The sequence below is a fragment of the Saccopteryx leptura genome, chromosome 6 (genome assembly GCF_036850995.1).
Source record: "Saccopteryx leptura isolate mSacLep1 chromosome 6, mSacLep1_pri_phased_curated, whole genome shotgun sequence".
Taxonomy (NCBI): Eukaryota; Metazoa; Chordata; class Mammalia; order Chiroptera; family Emballonuridae; genus Saccopteryx; species Saccopteryx leptura.
Genome location: NC_089508.1, coordinates 42,492,180 through 42,515,080, shown reverse-complemented (window position 1 = coordinate 42,515,080; position 22,901 = coordinate 42,492,180). Strand labels below are relative to the sequence as shown.

At 40.9% G+C, this 22,901-nt stretch overlaps 1 protein-coding gene across 1 annotated transcript in view; it reads right to left on the bottom strand.

Moving 5' to 3' along the window:
* The window catches only part of SLC35F4 (solute carrier family 35 member F4), a 203,607-nt gene that overhangs the window by 10,488 nt on the left and 170,218 nt on the right, over positions 1 to 22,901 (bottom strand). The window contains exons 2-4 of the mRNA XM_066341971.1: positions 19,831 to 20,016; positions 14,257 to 14,554; positions 8,622 to 8,841 (exon numbers count right to left, since the gene is read on the bottom strand). Coding sequence (XP_066198068.1) covers positions 8,622 to 8,841; positions 14,257 to 14,554; positions 19,831 to 20,016 — 704 coding nt within the window. The remainder of the gene's footprint in view (positions 1 to 8,621; positions 8,842 to 14,256; positions 14,555 to 19,830; positions 20,017 to 22,901) is intronic.

The following is a 22,901-nucleotide window of genomic DNA, read 5'->3' as shown; positions in this document are numbered from 1 at the left end:
TTCGGGCTCAACCCCCTCTGAGAGTCTCTGCATCAACTTCCCGGGCCAATTGGAGGGATCATGAGGCTGTTCAGAGCCTATTCCTGAAGCCCAAAGAAGGCCAGAAAGGTGAACGTTTGGTGATTCCACTGTGCTTCGAACACTTGTGACCCTCTATGAAAGCTAGGCTTCTTTCACCTGTCAAAGAATTAGTTTGTACAGATAAAGGCTAGAGAAGCCCTATCTTTTGGCTGTTTTTGTTTTCTCGTATCTTTATCTCCCCCCTCCTTTTGGCTCAAGCCCTCAAAAATCACGCCAGGTCCAGCCCTTCAGGATCTCCATGAGGGTTTTCAAACTCATATGGTCACTGTGTTTCCCCTTGACAAATGGTTTCTAGGATGACTATTTGCATAACAACATCAGCTCATTTAGGGTTCAGGGTACTGAAATAAACCTGTAATTGTTTCTATGTATTTGTAATCTGTCTTTCCTAAATTTGCCTTGTGGTCAACTCTGCTTCTGAGCTGGGTGGGGCATGAGGGAACTTTCCTGGCTCACAATGGATCCTTGAGTCCCAAGCCTACAGCCGCCCCTAAAGCAGAAAGCCTCAAAGCTACACTGCCAGCAGGGCAGTACTCAAGTTCAAGACTAAAGATAGGTCAGCAGCTGAAGGTGGGATACGCATTAATGGGTTGGCCAGTGAGACTTTCTCCGATGACCATCCTATTCTCTGTGAGTATATTTAGATAGAGTCCATTTTCAAGGAACCGTGGCTATACAAAATCCTAAAACCTGTTTACATGTTACATTTAAGGTTTCATGAAGAAGAACCATCTGTTCTATTCAGAACTAATGAAATTGGTCAGGATTTAAATCGAGAGAGATGAAAGAGGTGGGAAGTCTATAGCTGCCCAGATATTGTGAGTGTGTGAGGGGTGGAAAGTGAATCCCTAGAACTGGTCAAACCCAAGGGTGCAGAGCCTCAAACCCAGATTCCCACCTCCTTATCTCCTGCCACACATATACATCTATTTTTATGTGGATAAAACCACTCGGAATATTATCTCAATGGGAGACTAAGATGCAAAAGAGGAAAAGAAATACCAGAAGGAAAGACTAAAGAGTGTGTAGAGTGTATAGAGTGGACCTGTTGATGCCACCTTGGTGAAGGGGGTATGGACTCCTTGTGGGTGTAAAATCAGAGCCATTACAACTCAGATTTCTCCCCTTGTATGCATAAATCAATCTCCTGCCAAGCGGGGGCTGAAAAGGACGAGTCTCACTGCACATCCTGTACTGCCCCCTTCAGGAACCTCAGTGTTCTGGATAGAGGATTCTGTACTACCCTGAATGAACGGTTACTGTATAAATGTCAACCAAAGGCAGGATGGAAACAAAAGGTTATCTTGAATTTAATCAAATGTGTGATACTGGCGCAAATCAGCAGCAGCTCAGCTCCAGGGTCCTGATTAGAGCACTCTGGAGCCCAATATGAATTCAGAGAAACGCAGTTTAAGCAACGAAAGATTCGCTCTGACATACTCCAGTTGGTTCTTAGTGGATGTAGGAAAGTCTCCAAAAGAGCCACAGTTTGGGAAGTTAACTGCAGAGAGACACAATTATAGACAGAAAATATGTGGATACCAAGCTAGAAGGACGTGAAGTGACTTCTTGAATCTACTAAGAAAACTGGGATCTGCTGAACCCACTGGTTTTCTTCATAGGAAATTTAAAAAACTTAAAACATTTTTTTTCAATTAATAATATAAAAAAATAAGGGAAGTACAAGATCTGAAAGTAAAGGTTTTAACTTTCTATCTGACAATGACTTTTCACTAGAGTGAAATAGAGAAAGAAACCCCAGCCTGTGGCTCATTTTCTTTGAGGAAAAACTTTTTTTTTTAAGGTGATGCCTCTGCTTCTCATGAATTTAAGAACTCTAGCTTCACAAGACAAGATCTTGGAGATGGGAAAATACCCATTTTCAAAGCTGCAAGAACTAGATTCTCACCAGCATCCTTGCAATAAAAAAAAATAATAATCTTTTATTTTTTATTTTATTTTATTTTTTAAAATAAATTTTTATTAATGGTAATGGGATGACATTAATAAATCAGGGTACATATATTCAAAGAAAACATGTCTAGGTTATTTTGTCATTAAATTATGTTGCATACCCCTCGCCCAAAGTCAGATTGTCCTTCGCCACCCTCTATCTAGTTCTCTGTGCCCCTCCCCCTCCCCCTAACTCTCCCCCTGTCCTCCCTCCCCCCACCCCTGGTAACCACCACACTCTTGTCCATGTCTCTTAGTCTCATTTTTATGTTCCACCAATGTATGGAATCATGTAGTTCTTGTTTTTTTCTGATTTACTTATTTCACTCCTTATAATGTTATCAAGATCCCACCATTTTGCTGTAAATGATCTGATGTCATCATTTCTTATGGCTGAGTAGTATTCCATAGTGTATATGTGCCACATCTTCTTTATCCAGTCTTCTATTGAAGGGCTTTTTGGTTGTTTCCATGTCTTGGCCACTGTGAACAGTGCTGCAATGAACATGGGGCTACATGTGTCTTCACGTATCAATGTTTCTGAGGTTTTGGGGTATATACCCAGTAGAGGGATTGCTGGGTCATAAGGTAGTTCTATTTGCAGTTTTTTGAGGAACCACCATACTTTCCTCCATAATGGTTGTACTACTTTACAGTCCCACCAACAGTGAATGAGGGTTCCTTTTTCTCCACAGCCTCTCCAACATTTGCTATTACCCGTCTTGTTGATAATAGCTAATCTAACAGGGGTGAGGTGGTATCTCATTGTAGTTTTGATTTGCATTTCCCTAATAACTAATGAAGCTGAGCATCTTTTCATATATCTGTTGGCCATTTGTATCTCTTCCTGGGAGAAGTGTCTATTCATGTCCTCTTCCCATTTTTTTATTGGATTGTTTGTTTGTTTGTTGTTGAGTTTTATGAGTTCTTTGTAAATTTTGGAAATTAGGCCCTTATCTGAGCTGTTGTTTGAAAATATCATTTCCCATTTAGTTGGCTGTCTGTTTATTTTTATATCAGTTTCTCTTGCTGAGCAGAAACTTTTTATTCTGATGTAGTCCCATTCATTTATTTTTGCCTTCACTTCTCTTGCCATTGGAGTCAAGTTCATAAAATGTTCTTTAAAACCCAGGTCCATGATTTTAGTACCTATGTCTTCTTCTATGTACTTTATTGTTTCAGGTCTTATATTTAGGTCTTTGATCCATTTTGAATTAATTTTAGTACACGGGGACAGGCTGTAGTCGAGTTTCATTCTTTTGCATGTGGCTTTCCAGTTTTCCCAACACCATTTGTTGAAGAGGCTTTCTTTTCTCCATTGTGTGTTGTTGGCCCCTTTATCAAAGGTTATTTGACCATATATATGTGGTTTTATTTCTGGGCTTTCTATTCTGTTCCATTGGTCTGAGTGTCTATTTTTCTGCCAATACCATGCTGTTTTGATTATCGTGGCCCTATAATATAGTTTAAAGTCAGGTATTGTAATGCCCCCAGCTTCATTCTTTTTCCTTAGGATTGTTTTGGCTATTTGGGGTTTTTTATACTTCCATATAAATCTGATGATTTTTTGTTCCATTTCTTTAAAAAATCTCATAGGGATTTTGATGGGAATTGCATTAAATTTGTATATTGCTTTGGGTAATATGGCCATTTTGATTATATTTATTCTTCCTATCCAAGAACAAGGAGTATTTTTCCATCTCATTGTATCTTTTTCGATTTCCCTTAACAATGCTTTGTAATTTTCATTATATAGGTCTTTTACATTCTTTGTTATGTTTATTCCTAGGTATTTTATTTTTTTTGTTGCAATCGTGAAGGGGATTATTTTTTTGAGTTCGTTTTCTAATATTTCATTGTTGGCATAGAGAAAGGCTATGGACTTCTGTATGTTAATTTTGTATCCTGCGACCTTACTGTATTGGTTTATTGTTTCTAATAATCTTTTTGTGGAGTCCTTCGGGTTTTCGATGTATAGGATCATATCATCAGCAAAAAGTGATACCTTTACTTCTTCTTTTCCGATATGGATGCCTTTTATTTCTTTGTCTTGTCTGATTGCTCTGGCCAGAACTTCTAGCACCACGTTAAATAAGAGTGGAGAGAGTGGACAACCCTGTCTTGTTCCTGATTTAAGGTAGAAAGTCCTCAGTTTTATGCCGTTTAAAATGATGTTGGCTGATGGTTTATCATATATGGCCTTTAAAAAATAATCTTTTAAAGAAGTTCACTAACTTCCATGGGATGATCATATAATCAGCTACAAACAACTAATTATAAAAGTGTTTCCTAACACACCAAAGTTAACTGAAAAATTGGTTGAAATGATTTCATAACAGAGGGCTAAGTGTATAACAGATTACTTTTCTGTCTGTAATTCAATCAATAGCCCAAAGAAACAAACTATTAACAAGTTATTCATAATACAGAATTAGTTTGTAGGTAAGCATTGATAATTCTGGCCAGCCGGTACACCAGTTAAACCCATATTTACTGATACTATAACTTAAGGCATCCTTCATTCTGTCCATGGTGTTATTTTGACATAAAAAATAAAAGGAAGGAAGGCTGTATATTTTATCATAAGTGTGATCATTCTTGGGGTCAAAAAAATGGAATTATAATCTGTTTCTAAACTACTGAAGCCTTTGATTCAGTCAGAAATATTAATTTTAATCAGATGACTGAAAGCACCCCTTTACTTAAAAAGAGAAAGGTCCACGGGAGGTAGCATTTACAGTCTGTGCTTTAGATAACTCTTGGATGTAGCCCATAAAAGCTGCATTTATCTTCTCACTATTCTGTTTGCCCTCCTTTAATTTCTCAAATGGCCTAATTACACATGTTGTCATATGTCTCAGGAGGCAAGAATTGCTGATTCAGCCAAAAGACAAAATGCCGAATACATTCCAGGGCTTGACGTATTCCATGGCCTGATTATGGGCATCATTAAAATTACACCTTGACATTCTTCTGAAACATGGCATTAAACACTCCCTTATGTTTCACAGTGAGAAGTGAAGCATTTCTTGTCATTTAGAAAGAAAAGTATGCCTGACCAAGTGGTGGTGCAGTGGATAGAGCATCGGCCTGGGATGCAGAAGGACCCAAGTTTGAGACCCCGAGGTCGCCAGCTTGAGGCTCATCTGGTTTGAGCAAAAGCTCACCAGCTTGGACCCAAGGTCTCTGGCTCGAGCAAAGGGTTACTCCATCTGCTGTGGCCCCCTTGTCAAGGCACATATGAGAAAGCAATCAATGAACAACTAAGGTCACAACAAAAAACTGATGATTGATGCTTCTCATCTCTCTCCGCTCCTGTCTGTCTGTTCCAATCTCTGACTCTCTCTGTCTCGGTAAAAAAAGAAAGAAAAGTATCTGACATCTACCAGCATGCCTGACATTAATGCTTACTATTTTGCTATCTATGATGTCTTACTTTATGTACGTACTTATAACATATACTTATTGGCTACTGAACATTTTTTTCTTTTTTTTCTTTTTGCATTTTTCCGAAGCTGGAAACGGGGAGGCAGTCAGACAGACTCCCACATGCGCCCTACCGGGATCCACCCAGCATGCCCACCAGGGGGCGATGCTCTGCCCCTCTGGGGCGTCGCTCTGTTGCATCCAGAGCCATTCCAGCACCTGAGGCAGAGGCCACAGAGCCATCCTCAGAGCCCGGGCCATCTTTGCTCCAATGGAGCCTCGGCTGTAGGAGGAGAAGAGAGAGACAGAGAGGAAGGAGAGGGGGAGGGGTGGAGAAGCAGATGGGCACTTCTCCTGTGTGCCCTGGCCAGGAATCGAACCTGGAACTCCTGCATGCCAGGTCGACGCTCTACCACTGAGCCAACCTGCCAGGGCCTGAACATTTTTTTCTATCAGATCTTATTACTTACAGAAGCTGTATTCGTTTTCTGAGGCTACCATAACAAATTACCACAAATTTGGTGACTTAAAACAACAGTGATGTATTCTTTCACAGTTCTGGAGGCCAGAGTTTAAATCCAGGAGAGCCATAGTCCCAGCAGCAGCTTGAGAAGAGAATACATTTTTTGCCTCTTCCAGGTTCTGGTGCCACCCTGATTTTCCTGGGCTTGTGGTCACATCACTCCTATCTCAGTCTCTATGGTCACATTGCCTCTTCCTCTTCTGTGTATTTCTCCCATGTGTGTCTCTTATAAAGATACTTGTTGTTGGATTTAGGGGCCACCCAGATAATGCATGACAGTCTCCTCTTTGTAAATCTTTAAATTAATTATGTCTGCAAAAACCATTTTTCCAAATAAGGTCATAGTCACAGGTTCCTAGGATGGGGACATGGACATCTTATTGAGTGCTGTCATTCAACCCACTACAGATATCACTTTTAAAATAGCTGTGGTTTCTATCCTCTATTAGTGGTAGTCAACCTGGTTCCTACTGCCCACTAGTGGGTGTTCCAGTTTTCATAGTGGGTGGTAGCGGAGCAACCAAAGTATAAATAAAAAGATAGATTTAACTATAGTAAGTTGTTTTATGAAGATTTATTCTGCCAAACTTAGCGAAAATCTGACATAAAGTACTTGGTAAGTAATTATTATTGTATGCTTTAAATTGCTGTAACTCTGCTTTATAAATTTTATAAAGTAAAGTTACTTCCCTACTTTATAAATCACCATTACCGTGGAACCAGTGGGTGGTTAGAAAACAGAGATAGAAAAGTGGGCGGTAGGTATAAAAAGGTTAACTACTCCTGCTCTAGGTGAATTCCTAAATCTGTGATTTAAATATAAGCTACACAGTTGCATTTTTTTCTTAAAAGACCTCAAATAAACATGAAACCTCTTTTGATATGACCTCTTGCTTCAGTATGTTCCATAGTTATATGCATTCATTCACTCTGATGCGATTGATATTCTCATTGGTAAATCTAATAGCCAATGTATTGATTTCCTTTACTATTCAGATGCAACTGAAAGAGCAGAAAAGTCTTAAATATCTTTTATTTCCCCCTCTTTGGGCAAGGCCCTCCAAATTCTCATGGGTCATCCATGGTGGAGGTACATGGAAAAGAGAAAGATCTCATAAACATGAGTTCATTTACTATATCCTCAAATATCTACTGAGCCCCAACTTTGACCCCTGAATTATTCCAGGTGTTAGAGATAAAGGCAGAGCTGGATTCATGGCATATGACTTGTACGTGTGCCTAGAAACCCATGATTAGAAGGACTACATTCTTGGTTTAATGCTTTGCTGTTGTCATCTTGAAATGATTAATAATTTCTTAACAAGAGCTTTGCATTTTTATTTTGCATTGGGCCCCACAAATCATGAGGTCATCCTGAATGAAGCAGTTAGCAGTATAAGGAAGGTCCCTGCTCTAGAGCAGTTGTCTGGGTACCTGATGGTGAAAGCCAATGCCCAGTGCTCTACATATAAAACAGTGCTAAGCCCTCGGGGTGTCACATTTAAGATTAGCTAGTAGACAGTGTGGATAAAGTCTAATTACATCATGGACTGATTCAGAGTTTCTCATCTTGTCTTCTACCACAGCTTTCGAGTTATTTCTTGTTCATGTCAATCTCTGGTCCCGAATTTCTGAGCAGCATCTCCCAAGATACAATCAGAATTTGCTAATTGGCTATTTAAAAAGCTTTCAGGGTTATGGCTATCATAAACTTTCTAGCATAGACATTAATTTCAACAGTTAGGGCATAAAGGGCCCTGGAATAATTGCAACAAGAACAACATTTTGGTAGCAAAATATGTTTTGAATCCAATCTTGGACACTGCTTTCAGAGAATAATAATTATGTGGAAAGACTATTCCTTTCTGGGGAAAAGCTATTCATTTAGACCTCTTTCTAAAGAATTATTTCCTCAATATTTTCACCATGGTGGCATGGAAGACTATATAAATAAGACCTGACTCCTTAAATTTGTGTGCCTTTCAATCAATCTAACATAGACTAAAGCATACAAAAAACATTTAAAAAAATCCATGTTAGGTCTGAAAGGAATAAACTCAGAACTGAAGTGGTTGGTCGAGTTTAATGCAGTTCAGTTCATTTGAACCCCAAAGTACAAGCTGTTGCTTGTAGTTCCATTTCTAGACTAGTCACATGGACATATAGCCACTTCTAATAGCACTGTGCCATTACCAGTGACTTTAATTACTGTTTTGCTTATCTTGTCCTTTACTTACACCAATGTTCATTAAATCCATCTCTGGGGAAAACAATGTGAGGGAGTTGTCCCAATATATGTTGACTGAAAAAAAATCATAATCCTTACTGTGGCTAATTTTCTCAGACCCTTCTTTCCTGAGGACACACCATTAATTCTAAAACAAATAAACAAACAAAAAACTTATTTTTTTTTCTGTCTATTTCAGTGCCTCCTCTTGAAATCGGCTGACTGCCCAATGGAAATCTTTTTATCCTTTCATGATGTTGTAACTGCCTGGGTATCCTAATCCATCTTCAAATTCCATTTTGTACTCAGAACCCATAGGAAAGCTTTACAGAAACTCCAAGAAACAAAGCAGCTTTCCTGAAGCCAAGGAGTTAAGGGCTGCCTCCCACATTGAATCAATTGTGCCATTACCCTCACTCCCATGAACCTGTCTTTCAGCACGATCCATGACAGCAAGAAGACAAAGGCTTTGTGACAACAGAACAGGGCAGAGACATCCGTGGCTGTCAGCTTCTTTAAAGCCAGTAAATACAGGTAGTTAGTCAAAGTCCATAGAATAGAAAAGGGAGCTGTTCTTTTAAGAAAAAGCTTCAACGTCAGACCATCTTCCCCAAAAATCCGACTGCATTCCCTAGGAGAGAAAAAGAGGATAATAGTCAGGTACTACTTCTGACATATCTAGTGTTGTCTAATTCTGACCCATTTCCAGGCAAAGGCACAAAACACTCAAGACTCGTGAGTAACCTGTGGAACAGACTGAAACCAGTCCTGCCACCTACAGGCCACAAAGGGTTTGATGGAAAATAGCCCACGTCTCTCCAGTCACAGAGCTAGACCTCTCCTACCTACATTGTCTCAAGATTACTGGGCAGCCAGTATCAGAAATGTGTGGTTGCTGGAATTGGTCTCTATTGAAAGGGTGAGAATTTTCTTTCCCAGTAGCGAGTGCAGCAGGATCAAGATGGCTGCTACCATGTGAACAGTCTACAGACGACTTGCAGCCTCATGTATCATGTAAAGCCACACACAGTTTGGGATTCTGTGATTCCTAAGATACTTATGCCTCTTTCTAATATAGCTGCCCAATTGATTAATTTCTTTTCTCTGTAGCATTTTAAGGTAGAAAAGAAACAAAGAAAGTAAAAATAAAAACAAAACTCAACAAGATATAACTCAATTTTGTTATATACAAACATTTGACCATTTTGAAAGAATTATCTGGCTTCATTGTATAAAAATAGTCACTTCAGTTAAATCTTTGATCTGTTTGATTTCTGACCAAATTGATTATTTAGCCCGAGAGGCCATCTTAATCACAATGTCCAAGCTAGTGATACAGACAGACAATAGGGGAAATGATAGAATAACTGCTTATTTGACTACACACTGAGAACAAGCTTCCGCCAGGAGGGTTCAGCTTTATTTTTTTCACTCAGTTGTTCATGAATAGTCAAGCATTTATCAGGCAACTGTCATGTGCTTGGAATTGTATTTTCAAGAATAATATAAATATCTTGTTCAAAGCAACAGGTTACTAATGTTTGCACATGTCTAATGAAATATATTTATGTGGTTCTAAACAGTACTAGTTTCTCTTCTAGCATTTTCTGAAGAGCAACAATTGTGCCTCTCAGTATTGCAAACCATAGCAATATTTAGCAATGATTGCCTCACATGCATGAAGCAGGAGGGCTTCATGGAGGGGGCAGTGACAAAGTGGTGAGGCTCTAAGCACAGGGATGTGGCCTTCAATATCAACTCTCATAGGAAGTGCTGCTGAGAATGCTGGGAATTGCAAGCTAGAGATTCCAGGAAGATTACAAATGCAATTTGCACACATAGAAAATGTGTAGTGGTTTACTTTCAGGCATGAGACAACCAAAGAGAAAGGCTTTTCATAAAATGAAAATGTGATTTCCCAAAGATAAATTTTAACTTGAAAGAGACAAAAGTTTGGCAGAGGAACTAAGTAACCCAAAGGCAAAGGCTTTGCAAAGAAAACAGAAATTATACGTGCTTGCACATACAGGAAAATAAATGGCCTCTCTCAAACTCTACAACCACAGAGATATTTGGAACCAGAGCCACACACAGAACAAGCAGCCGTTTCCGCAGAACATCCTGGGCACATGGTTTGTATTCTGTTTTCAAAGGGTTCCGCTCCGTGAGAGTCTGCCGGGGGTAGCTAGAGTTGAGAGTTCTCGGTTAATCCTGACATCTACAACTACTAAATGCCTTTTAAGTATACATTTGTAGAGAAACATAACAAACCTGTTTCTGATTTAAAATTTTCTTTATTTTTCAATCAGGCCAGTGATGGCTCTTCCTTCCCAGAGCCCTCCATCATGTTGGGTTGAGTGCTCTCAAGCAAAGACTCTGTATGCACGCAAGCCAAGGTCTGACCTCATGGGGAAGACCAGCAACGATGACCAGTGAAAACATAATGACAGGGAGGGCCCCACGCAAAATGCTGCTGAGGGAGGCCCCCCACCCTTCCCTGCAGAGACTGTTCTTTCCACCTGGCTTACCCTGACCCCCAGGGATTGGTTACCTACCTCATCGTTCCCCTATTTTTCCCTTTTTCTCTCACTGCCAACCTTCTTTCATTTGTCTCTGCTGTTGCAGGAATTAAAAACGCTCCTCATTCAAACACCAGTTTACCTGGGTAGAACCTTATGCTTTTAAAGCATGAAAGTGCTAAGAAATGCAAAATTTCAAAGAAGAATCCATTTCTTTTCTTTTCCTTTTTTTTTTCTTAATTTTTTTTTTCTCAAGTGAGAAGCGGGAGGCAGAGACAGACATTCTCCATGTGCCCTGACCAGGATCCACCTGGCAAGCCTTCTATAGGGTGATGCTCTGCCCATTTGGGGCCGTTGCTTCGTTGCTCGGCAACAGAGCAATTTTAGCACCTGAAGTGAGGCCATGGAGCCATCCTTAGCAATGGGAACCAACTTGCTCCAACCGAGCCATGACTGCAGGAGGGGAAGAGAGAGGAAGAGAGAGAGAAAGGGGAAGGGAAGGGGTAGAGGAGCATACGGCTGCTTCTCCTGTGTGCCCTGATTAGGAATTTGGTAGAGCATTGGCCCAGCATGTGGATGCCCCAGGTTTGATTCCTGGGCCACATGCTGGGCCAATGCTCTACCACTGAGCCAACGGGCCAGGGCCAAGAAAAATCAATTCCTATGGAGAAGCAAAAAACAGTGGGTCTCTCCTTAGGACAACGGGATCAGAATTTCTAGACTAGCGTCATTGACAGGTGGAAAACCTTGGAGTGAAGAAGTTGGGAGACACTGATCATTTAATTACAGTCATCCTTGTTACAGCGGGTGCTAGTTGTTGAATCTTCTTTGTATATCAGGTGACATCTTAAGTACATTTCAAAATTGCCTGACATAGACAAATATATCTTAGGCTCTAGTTTCATGCTTTCCAGAATTTCTTTTTCCCTGAAGAAACATCCCTGTTCAAACTAGTATATAATTATTTTCTTCTTAAATTTCAAATTCATAATTGCATTTTCTTGATAAATGGAATGATTGAAATATAAATACCACTTCTAAATGGACAATCATTACTATCTAGATTTGATAGCTTTATTTCAAATTCTTTTGATGTCAGCGATAAGAAAAAACCTAGAAATACTTTCATACCATTCAAGAGAAGAGAAGAAACTAGTCAGAGGATCTGACACTATGAAACAAGCTCTGTTTGCAGCCTCACACACTAACTCTATTTTCTGCTCTTCTGCCCCGCGAGCTTTCAGAAGTGCCTTATTGGCAGATGATGTTAATGAGTCTAAAGGGAGAACATGATCAAGGATCTCAGGACTGACTGTTTACCTCTTACGGGGAGGGGGCCCTGAAGAATATTCTCTTCAAAGCCAGTCTTTCCTACTTGACAAAAAAAAAGCTCTTTGATTTGGTTTTAGAAACGATCAACTTCACTCTACCTGTATGAACAGGCAGAGGTGTCTTGTCGAATCACAGATCTCGTAAATTCAGAGCTAGTCTGACACGAGAGATGTGGTGATGATGAAGCTTATTGGCAAACCACTTACATCAGCAGCAGCCTCTTGTGAATGTGTTACTTGAAATGAAGCCACCTTGGCTTGCTCCGGGGTGTCCGGAGGTCCTGCTGCCCACACTAAACTTCTGTTGTTTGTATCAGCATCTGTCTAAACCGTGAGAGCATTCCAGTAGCACACACCTGCCATGGGTACATGCAAGTATTTTCAAACATGGAGAATTGTAGTCTGGTAATCATATCCTCTGCAATCATTTATAAAATATTATAATTAAAAAAAAAAACCTTATGCCCAGATCATGTCTATTTTGATGGGAATCAAATAGAAATTTTTAACCATCACAAACAGGTATAAGGGCTTTTTATTTTTTTCAGACCAGAACATATTTATTTTTAATTTTTTTTTTTATATTGTAATTAAATTTTCACAGACACATGTGGAAAATGAGCTCACAGTGTGACTTTGACATTCCCAGGCACTTCCACTCTGGTGATGGAAAACAGAAGTTGAAGATATACCCTTTATAATTTGTTACTTTTTTGTGACAAAGACAGAGAGACAGAGAGAGGGACAGATAGGATCAGACAGACAGGAAGGGAGAGAGATGAGAAGCATCAGTTCTTCGTTGTGACTCCTTAGTCTCTTTCATTGATTGCTTTCTCATATGTGCTTTGACCGGGGTGGGGGTGGGGGAGAGCTGCAGCAGAGCGAGTGACCCCTTGCTCAAGCCAGCTACCTTGGGCTTCAAGCCAGTGACCTTTGGGCTCAAGCCAGCAACCATGGGCTCATGTCTATGATTTTACGCTCAAGCCAGTGATCCTGCGCTCAAACTGATGAGCCTGTGCTCAAGCCACACGAAATCACGCTCAAGTTGGCAACCTTGGGGTTTTGAACCTGGGTCCTTCACATCCCAGTTCGATGCTCTATCCACTGTACCACTGCTTGGTCAGGCTACAATTTGTTAAGTTTTTAAGAATAATCTTATACTGCACAAATTATGATAGTCATTTCTTCTTTTCATTAGGGACAGGGGCAAGAAAGAAAGATTGTTTGGCTCCTGCATGGCAAATTGGTTGTCATTTGGCCGACAACCAATAAGCTAATGTGGAGAACTGTCTCTGTCCCATGGCCATCCACAGAGGTCTTGACGGCTGTTTTCTCTTGGTGAACAAAGTGACTGTCTTAAAGCTATTCCTTGGCTCTGGGCTCTTTCTTTCTGAGAAGCTGTCCCTTAGCAAAGGGACTTTGAACCAACAACTGCTTCCGCCCCCTTGAGTGCTCTACAGGGCTGGATGCCACTGGCCCTGCTGGCTTCCTGAGCTCTCCAAGGTACGGCTGCAGAAGCCAGGCTTAGCACAGAGCCACCTCTAGAGCCATGGTGTCATCAAGTTCATGGCCTGCAAACCTGCAGACAAGTCCCCATATGCTGCTAGCCAGCAAACAACAGCCTTTTCCAAAGTATTACAGGGCCACACTTGCCTTTGCGTAGAACCAGGTGATTTCATCTACTTAAGTACCACAGTGTCCAGAAAATCAAGCAAATGTTTTTGTAACAATGAATCTTATTAATACAGTTGGTTTTTTTCTTCTGGGCTTGAGATACTGGGTGGTCTTTTAAAACATGACTTTCTGAGATAAACAGGCCTGGATACTGATCTGGGTTCCATTATGTATATAAGTGTGCGACCTTGGACACGTCATTTAACCTCACTAACTCTGTTTCCACTTGTATTAAAATGGGGATAATAACATCACAGTAAAAGGTAGATGTTACCACCAATGATGATTAAATAAGATAAGTATAAAAAAGCACCAGTAGAGTGTCTGGCATGTTGTAGACACTCAATGATTTTCTATTAGGGGAGAATTATTCTGTTTCCCAGTATTTCTTACTGGTCTTAGATCCTCACTCTCCACACTCCTCAAGTCAACTCAGCTCATATTTCAAAGAGATGACAATATACATCCTTGCATGAAGTTATTGTAGAACACTTCTTATCGGCCATTTAACCCAAAACCTACCTGAATTTTTTCATTGGTGATTGCTTTTCTTGAGCGGTGGCCAGATGACCAGAATAATAGACTGGGAAAAACATAATGTTCCAGTTTGTTGAAAACCAAGTCATGAAAAATGGACAGTAGAAGTTCTTAAAAGTAATTTTTGCAATCTGTGTAGTTCCAACCCAAGACGATGACACTGACAAGATGATCAAGAGTCCCCAGACGGCCTTCAGAACCATGGACGTGCAGGACAGGCAGCGAGCCTTGACTCTGTTCTCTTGGCTGCTGTTCTCAGGATGGGTCTGTGTTCCATCCTCCCCTGAAAACAGAAAAGGAATACACATGTGTGGGAATCGCGTCATGAAACAGCAATCAAAGAGGCAGGCAGCAGAGTCATCAGTGGATTCTCTTCTACCATCATTTGGAGAGATTGATACCTCTGGTTCACTTTCTCTCCAGAATCTCTGGTCTGTAAGGTCCACTATGTATCTGGATTTCCATTCAGGCTATGACAATTCTGCCGCAAGTTCCATTCATGAACTTGATGGATGCTGCGCTGTTCCCCAGTGTACTCTACCCACTTTCTTATAAGAACAGTACACATCTCAGCCCCAAAGACTGTGGCCTAGGCCCCATAACTCCCTTGTCTTGTCAAAATGAGAAGATGTAAGAATGCCATCTCCCAGAGAACTTTAAGAGGCATCTCAAGGTCCCACCAGCTTTCTTGCATTTCTTCTCTGTCACCAGAATGGTAAATCCCAAATAGTTGCTGCTCTTCTGATCTATGTGAGAGAATGAACAGAACCTAGCCAAAGCACCTTATATCTGCTGACATGAAAGTGAGTAAAAAAATAAATATTTCTTGTTATATTCCACTGAGGTTTTTTCTTTCTTTTTTTTTTTTTTTTGTATTTTTCTGAAGTTGGAAACGGGGAGGCAGTCAGACAGACTCCCACATGCGCCCGACCGGGATCCACCCGGCACGCCCACCAGGGGGCGATGCTCTGCCCCTCCCGGGCGTCACTCTGTTGTGACCAGGGCCATCCTAGCACCTGAGGCAGAGGCCATAGAGCCATCCCCAGCTCATGGGCCAACTTTGCTCCAATGGAGCCATGGCTGTGGGAGGGGAAGAGAGAGACAGATTGGAAGGAGAGGGGGAGGGGTGGAGAAGCAGATGGGCGCTTCTCCTGTGTGCCCTGGCCGGGAATCGAACCCAGGACTTCCGCACGCCAGGCCGACGCTCTACCACTGAGCCAACCGGCCAGGGCTACTAAAAATATTTAGTAGCATATATTTTCATACTAAAATACACAAAGCTCCCAGAAAGTAATAATCATAAAGGATTTCACCCATAACTGGAAAAACAAGTTCAACACAACTTATGTACCTATCAGGAAGTTAAATGGGAGAAGAAGTCACCCTGAGTCCCCGTGTTGAGAACTTGGATGGTACAATCCTGAGGAAGAGAGGCAGAATTATCTGCAAGATTCTCTTGTGTCCCAGGCGCCACCCTTAAGCACAGGTTTATCCTGGTGAAGAGTGAGGTGCAGTCCACAGATGGCAAGTGGCAGTCGATGGGTGTCTCACTTTACCTCTCCAGAACCTGCTGGCTCTCTTGCTGAATATGTTCCTATGGCCTAATAAGCCAGCTGTGACTGCCCCTCTGGGCTAAAAACTTTCACCCAGCTAAGGCTTTCTGATATAATTATTTGGAGAGAGGGGTTAGCAAGTGTGGAAAGTGAATTCTTCATCGAGAGATATAAACCAAAGAAGGATGAACACAGGAATTACTACATGACTTCCAAGTCTTACAAATAATACTGAATTCTCAGGACCTAGGCCTCTGGAAGATGAAAACTGGTATTCTTTATTCATGCAACCAAATCCTGTGGAAACTACTAGGATCTAGTTAGCTAGTTGGGTCTCAGGGATTCAAAGATGAAAGACTGAGTTCATAGCTTTGTGGGAAGCCAGAAACATATCCAATACAGTGTGATAAGGACCAACTATGGCAGAGATAAGGTGCTATGGAGGCAGAGGAGAAGCACTGCTATGGAGTGGTGTGGGGAATGGTCAGTAGAAAAATTCATGCCGCAGTGACCTAGAGAGGAGTCTGGAAGTATGAGTTAGGCGGCTCCCTTAACCTTGTGCAGTCAGTACCTGCTCTTGAAAACAGTTCTGCAAATTCCTGCAATAATCATGTGGCCAATGTGGACAGCAAAGAGGAAGAACTCAAGATGAATAAGAGAGTAGAATTAGAGACGCTTGTATTGGGAGAGTGGGAAGGGGACACAAACCTACCCATAAAGTAGGTATTATCATTCCCATTTTATAGATGAAAAAACGGAGACTCGGTTTAAGGTTATCCAAGGCTGAATCCAAGTCAGTATATCCTGAGGGTGCACGCTCTTTATTCTGAACATTCATTCTGTCTAGGATTCAGGTTTGATCTCTCTGTTCCGGCACTAGAAGAGTCAGAACTGATTTGAAGGAGAAGCTCTGTTTCCTGGCAGGAATAACAGTCTTGTGTGCGGTTAAGAGAAGTGACATTTAAGAGATCACACTTCAGGTCACATTATACTCAGGGACTATCTCGTAAAGGAGAAATGGTTCTACCAAGTTTCTAAGTACTGTATCCCTTTGAGCTGATACCTGCCTTCAATGCCACCTTCCTTGAAGATTCCTGCTGTGCCACCATCATACCATGGACACATCCTCCCCTAGTATTGGCCCATTTCTCTTCTGCTAACTACATTCAATCATTGCCAATTCTTTAATTTTACCATCTACAGAAAGATTGAGTCTCCAGAGTTCATTTCTTTTTCTGTTTAAACATGACTTTTCTATAGGACTGCTTGGATAGATAGTTTTGTATATATCATTAATGGAACTTCATTTCTGTCAACTTTGGAGTGCTACAGATTTATGGTAGAGGCCATTGGAATTTGGAAACATGCTTGTGAGTCATGGCCTTGCCATCATAAGACCCCGAGGATATGTTTAATTCCCGTCTTAGCTTCTTTTTCTGTCAAACAGTGGTGATACCTAGATCATAGGACTCGTTTTGAGGTTAAGTCCCATAACATTCACGAGAACCTGGTGAGCTGCTCTTCAGATTCCTCTCTTTCCTCTTTTCCCTTTGGAGCCCCAAGTGCCTCTGAACATCACAGAGAGAGGAAATTATGTCCCCTGTGATTTTCACTGGTAGAGCCTTTGAAATGTGTAATCTGTATATGACTGATAGGGCAAGTCTTTATTAACTGGCATACTTAATTAACTGGAACATTCTGCTCTGCAGATAACTGGGATAACAAGAACATTACTGTCACTTACTAAAGCCAATTAAAAGTTTCTGAAGATTGAAGATGTCATTTCCTCACTTTTTTCAAAGTGTTTTTAGTTTGGGGATTCATATCAATTAAAAATATTATCACTTTTTGAAAAACATGTTTCCATATATACTGCTCAAAAAAAATGAGGGGACCTTTCAAAATGAATATGAAGCAATAACATATCCCCTAATTTTTGTGAGCAGTATATATAGAAAACCCCTTCTCAAATTAGGAGGACCCTAGAAGAGGTTTTCCAACCCCCTCTATACCTTAAATTGTCCCATCCCTAACCACGTTCCCTAAATTGTCATTTCTTTCTTTCTTTTTTTTTTTTAAAGCCAGTTTTCTCAAAGTTCTGAATGGGGGAGTTGCTGTTTTTGTTCTTTTTTTACTACCCACTTATTTTGGATGGAGTATTTTTCTGGCATTGCTGTTGTTATTGTTTTTTAAAGATGCAGAGCATTTCAGTATGTTGCTGGCCAAGCTGAGGGAACCAACGGAGGAGAGGTTGACAATGCCAGTGTCAGAGATAGAGAGGGAGGTGATCCCAGATACAGGAAGGAGAGTTAATATGGGAATGGTAGAAAACACACAAGTCAGACCTGGTCTCATAATGATGAAAGTAGGCAACAAGGGAACAGGTATTTTGAGACAGAGAAGAAGACATGTTTGCATACAATTCTTTTGCTTTTTTGGGGGGGGGGGAGGTAAAGTGTGGTTATATGATGAGAAATGAGTATGGACTCAGGGCTTGGGAGCATTCTCTGGGAATGAAAAATGGATTACAACCATCAAAAACAAAATAACAACAAAAATAACAACAACCCAGTATTGGGTGGCAGCCTACTGGAGCCGGCGGCATTTAAAATGATATATAAATATTTGTTGGGAAACTCATAGACACAGTTAAGAGATTTATCTAGCAATGCCAGTAACTCAAGTAACTCAGGAGTTGGTCAGTGGTCAGGCAGATAAGAGGAAAAACTAAAGGTTTTGACTGGTCAGTAGTAAACACCAACTAGGGGGCAAGGGAGCTGTCCTGAAGGAGGTGTAGAAGTGGGAAAATTATAAGTGCTCCAAGGACTGGCAGTCCTGATGAGGACAAGAGCAGAGTCCGTGATTTTACTGGCACTTCTATTCTTTGCAGAATGGGCACACTGTGCTATTACTGAACCCCAGGGCTGAGATAAAAGATGCTGGCTTTTGACACCTTGAAGATGGGAAAACTAGTTACCTTTTAGACATCATTAGATGTCACTGTTTAACCATGTGTTAAGCCCTTGAAAGATAGGTTTTGGTATTCAGTTTCTCTGCTACACTATACACAACTAAGAGGTTGTACAAATCATGCTCCTTGACTTACTGTGGGGCTACGTCCCAATAAACCCATTGTTAGTTGAAAATATCGTAAGTCTAAAATGCATTTATACTACATTGGAGAGTCTAGGTCATTCACCCTGGTGCGGGCGTGGCTGACTAAAAGCCGGGTCAGTGCCTCTGTCCAGCATCAAGAAGGAGTCTTGTACCACACACATATCACCAGCCAGAAAACATCAACATTCAAAGTTCAAAATACAGTTTCTCACTAATCTTAATACATTGCAAGGAGTTTTTCCAATGCAGCAAAGACAATAAAGAAAAAAAAAAGGGCAAATTTCTACGTTATACATATTGAATATTCATATTCTGTCACTGTTGTTTAGGTATTTTCTTTTAAGCAGAAGAAATCTTACAGATCAAGACTGTTCTAGCCTTTGTACTCAGCCTGGATTTGGTTTAGAGCTATTTTACAAACTTTATAAGAGCAAGATAAGTTACATAATATCCCTGTTGGGTTATTACCAAAATAAATGAGATATATATGGAAATCATATATCATATAGTACTATTTCATAAATTAAGCCTTTCATCCACATATAGATGTGTTCCTAATATATATTAGGATTAATTCAAAGTGAGCTCTTGTGTATTTTTATAATAAAAATATTATTTTGGGGGAAAATATACAGTTTTCTACTGAACACACATCGTTTTCACACTATCATGAAGTCAAAAAACCTAAGTCAAACCATTGCAAGTCAGAGACTACTTGTATCTATACATTTCCTTTTTTCCTTCTCCTCTTTGATAAACCTTTCTCTCACTCACTCCTAAGCATTCATGTCACGTCAGTCTGTGTTCCGTGACAACAGTGAGATCTTTCATGGCTGATTAGAGGGTTCCCTGGGATGTACTGTTATTTAAGAGGCGGTCACATGCATACCTGATTTGTTCTGCCTCTCAACTCTGTGTCCACAGACTCCAGAGGCTCCTCGGCTCTGAAGTTCAAGAATGGGAGCAGAAGAATCTTCGGTGACAGACAGAGGGGACAGCTGTCTACTGATAGCACTGTGTGAACTGGGGCAGTTGGCTCCTGGTTTACATCGAGTGACTGATGCTCTGGAGGTACCTGGGAAGAAAGAGTTCACAACAGTTTAAGAAATTCCTGGAGGAAAAAAATTGGAAACAGATTTGAAATGCCTTAGCAGTAAAATACAGGGGAGCCGCCGTCACAGTTCATATGGAATGTTCACCGAGCTCATTTCTAATTTTATAAAAGGGGCTCCTAAAAAGAAAATGCCATGTTAGTAACATCTGTGTCCCTAAAATCTTTTAGATAAACCCACAACTAGAAATGAACAGTAGAATATGGTGTTCGGGTTGCTACATCTGCTCTGAATCGGAACTGTTAACACCATCTAATAGTTTGCCTCAGGAAGACCAAGCGTTATGTTGTGCTTGCTTCCTCCCTATCTTCCCACGCTGACTATCGAATTCCTAACTGGTAAAGCTGCCAATGGTGTCTTCTATCAAATCCACGATGTGCTCTCCATCAGATTAATCACTAAAATCCAATTTTGTTGCATCCTCTCAATCACCTCTGCCCTCTGTCCACTGTTACAGACAAAAACCCAGACCTCAGGATCCTCCACAGACTAAGCCCCTTCCTATCCGGACTAACCTTCCATGACTCCCCAGGCCGGGTCGGCCTCATGGGCCTGCAGGCAGTGTCATAACTCAGGGCGCTGTGTTCAGCAGGACCTCGCCGCCACCACCACCACACACACATCCAAGGGTGGGTGTTACATAGTCACCACTTGGAAATAAACTGTTTTTTGTAAGTGGCCTGCGATGAGGTAATGGAGCATACACAGGCGGCTTGGAGCTTCAGCTCATACATGGTCTTGTCTCCTGTTATCTCCCTAAGTCCTGGGGTCTCACCTTTGTCCCTGCCTGGCAATATTATAGGGTCATGGGTGCTAGAATGCAGAGTGTTGGGGTCTCAGGGCAGGGCTGCCAATGTCTGTGGGGCTCTGCACTCACCCAGTAAGCATCCCTGTGTCCAAGGGAGCACATATTAAATAACAAAACAAAAAACACCATGGTACAAGGAGAGAGAGAGACGGAGAGACAGAAAAAGCAAAAGTGCCTAAGAAAAGATTTTTTTCTGCTTTTTGATCAAGGGGTCCTACATTTTCATTTTGCACTGGGACCTCAAATTACATCGTCAGCCCTACCCCAACCAGAATACTCCATCCATTTCAGTGAAGCTGGTTCTGTGTTCTGACACTTGACTCTCAGCGCTGATAGCTCGTAAGCCTCGACCCAGAACACTTGGAATCTAGCCAGACCCTTAAATCCTTGTTCTGATTGGTTCACGCAGTCTTTGCTCTTAGATCACATGCATCTGTATTTTCTGTGAACTTGCACTGTCTAAGCTCATTTGACAAGTCATGCACTAACTGCCCCGATACTTAACCTTCTCCAGTGTGACTGCTTTGACTCTCTGTCTGCATAAGCCTCCTGATGTCAGAAATTATGTTCTTCTCTCTCTCTTTTTAAGTAAACTTTCAAGTTCAAAATCATTTTATATTTACAGAAAGTTGAAGAGATAACTCAGAGAGTTCCCATATGCTCTTCATCCAGGTTCCTTTAGTGTTTGGATTTTACATACTCCTGGTGCATTTGTCAAAATTAAGATATTAACATTGGCAATGACTACTAACCACACTTCAAACTTCATTTGGATTACACTAGCTGTATCACTAATGACCTTCTTTTTTGTTTGTTTTGGTAATCACTTTTATTTATTTATTTTTGCTTTTTATTTAAACAACTGTGTTTCTCATTTCGTATTTTAATTTTGATGAAAAGGAAGCTGTCTAGAATTCAGGAAAGCATTTATTTCTGCTCTTCAAGAGGAACTAACACTCAACTACTCTGACTCATTTTTTATTTATTTTAAAAGTATCTTTTGTAATTTATTTTTATATGAGTTGTACCATCTCATGTTTTCTTAGGTGAATGTCAAGTTTCACTTTGTGACCATTTGGCAATTTTAGGTTGAAAGGAAGAAATCCAAAAATAGGTTGGATAGCATATTGAAGTGGTGTTGAGATAAAATATTAGCCATAGTTACTAAAACGTTGGTAAGTCAGCCCTGGCCTATGGCTCAGTGGATAGAGCATTGGCACTGTGTATGGATGTCCTGGGTTCAATTCCCAGTCAGGGCACACAGGAAAAGCAAGCATCTGCTTCTCCCCTTCTCCTCCCCCTCTTTTATCTCTTCTCCTCCCACAGTCAGTGGCTCAGTTGGTTCGAGCATGGCTCTGGGCACTGAGAATAGCTCCTTTGGAGCACATCAACCTCTGGTGCTAAAAATAGCTTAGTACTCAAGCATCAGCCCATGATGGGGTTGCTGGGTGGATCTTTGTCAGGGAGTATGCAGGAGCCTGCCTCACTATTTCCCCTCCTTTCACCTAAAAAAAAAAAAGTTGGTAAGTCATCTGTAACTAACAAGTGTTGGATTTACAAGCCAAACTAGCAATTTCTTTTGCTTCTTCACTTTCACTGACGTATTATGCCCTGGCTTCAGTACTTCCTTAGGCAATATAGCTTAAAGCCCATCACCTGCTGCCATCTGCTTCCCACTGGTTGATTTGTGGAAAGACCCAACCGTAGTTGAGCCACTGGAGATACTTGAATCATTATTCTATAAAGGCAAGCTTTAAATTTCAAAACCAGGCCCAGAAGCATGTTCAGGGCTTGAGCCATGAAACAGTCACCTTCAATCCTGTAAATAAAGACATTGCCCATGCTATATGGCCTTGTACCATTCAATAAATAGAAAGCCAGTCCTGGCAATAATAAATATTCAGAATGTCGCCAGGGATGCAGCTAAGGATCACAAATAAATTGTATCTACATTCTATGCTACAGTGAGTGCCTGGACATTCCAAATTCAGTTAGTGAGCAGTGTCCAGACTTTATAGATGTTGAAAGTGAACTGTATTA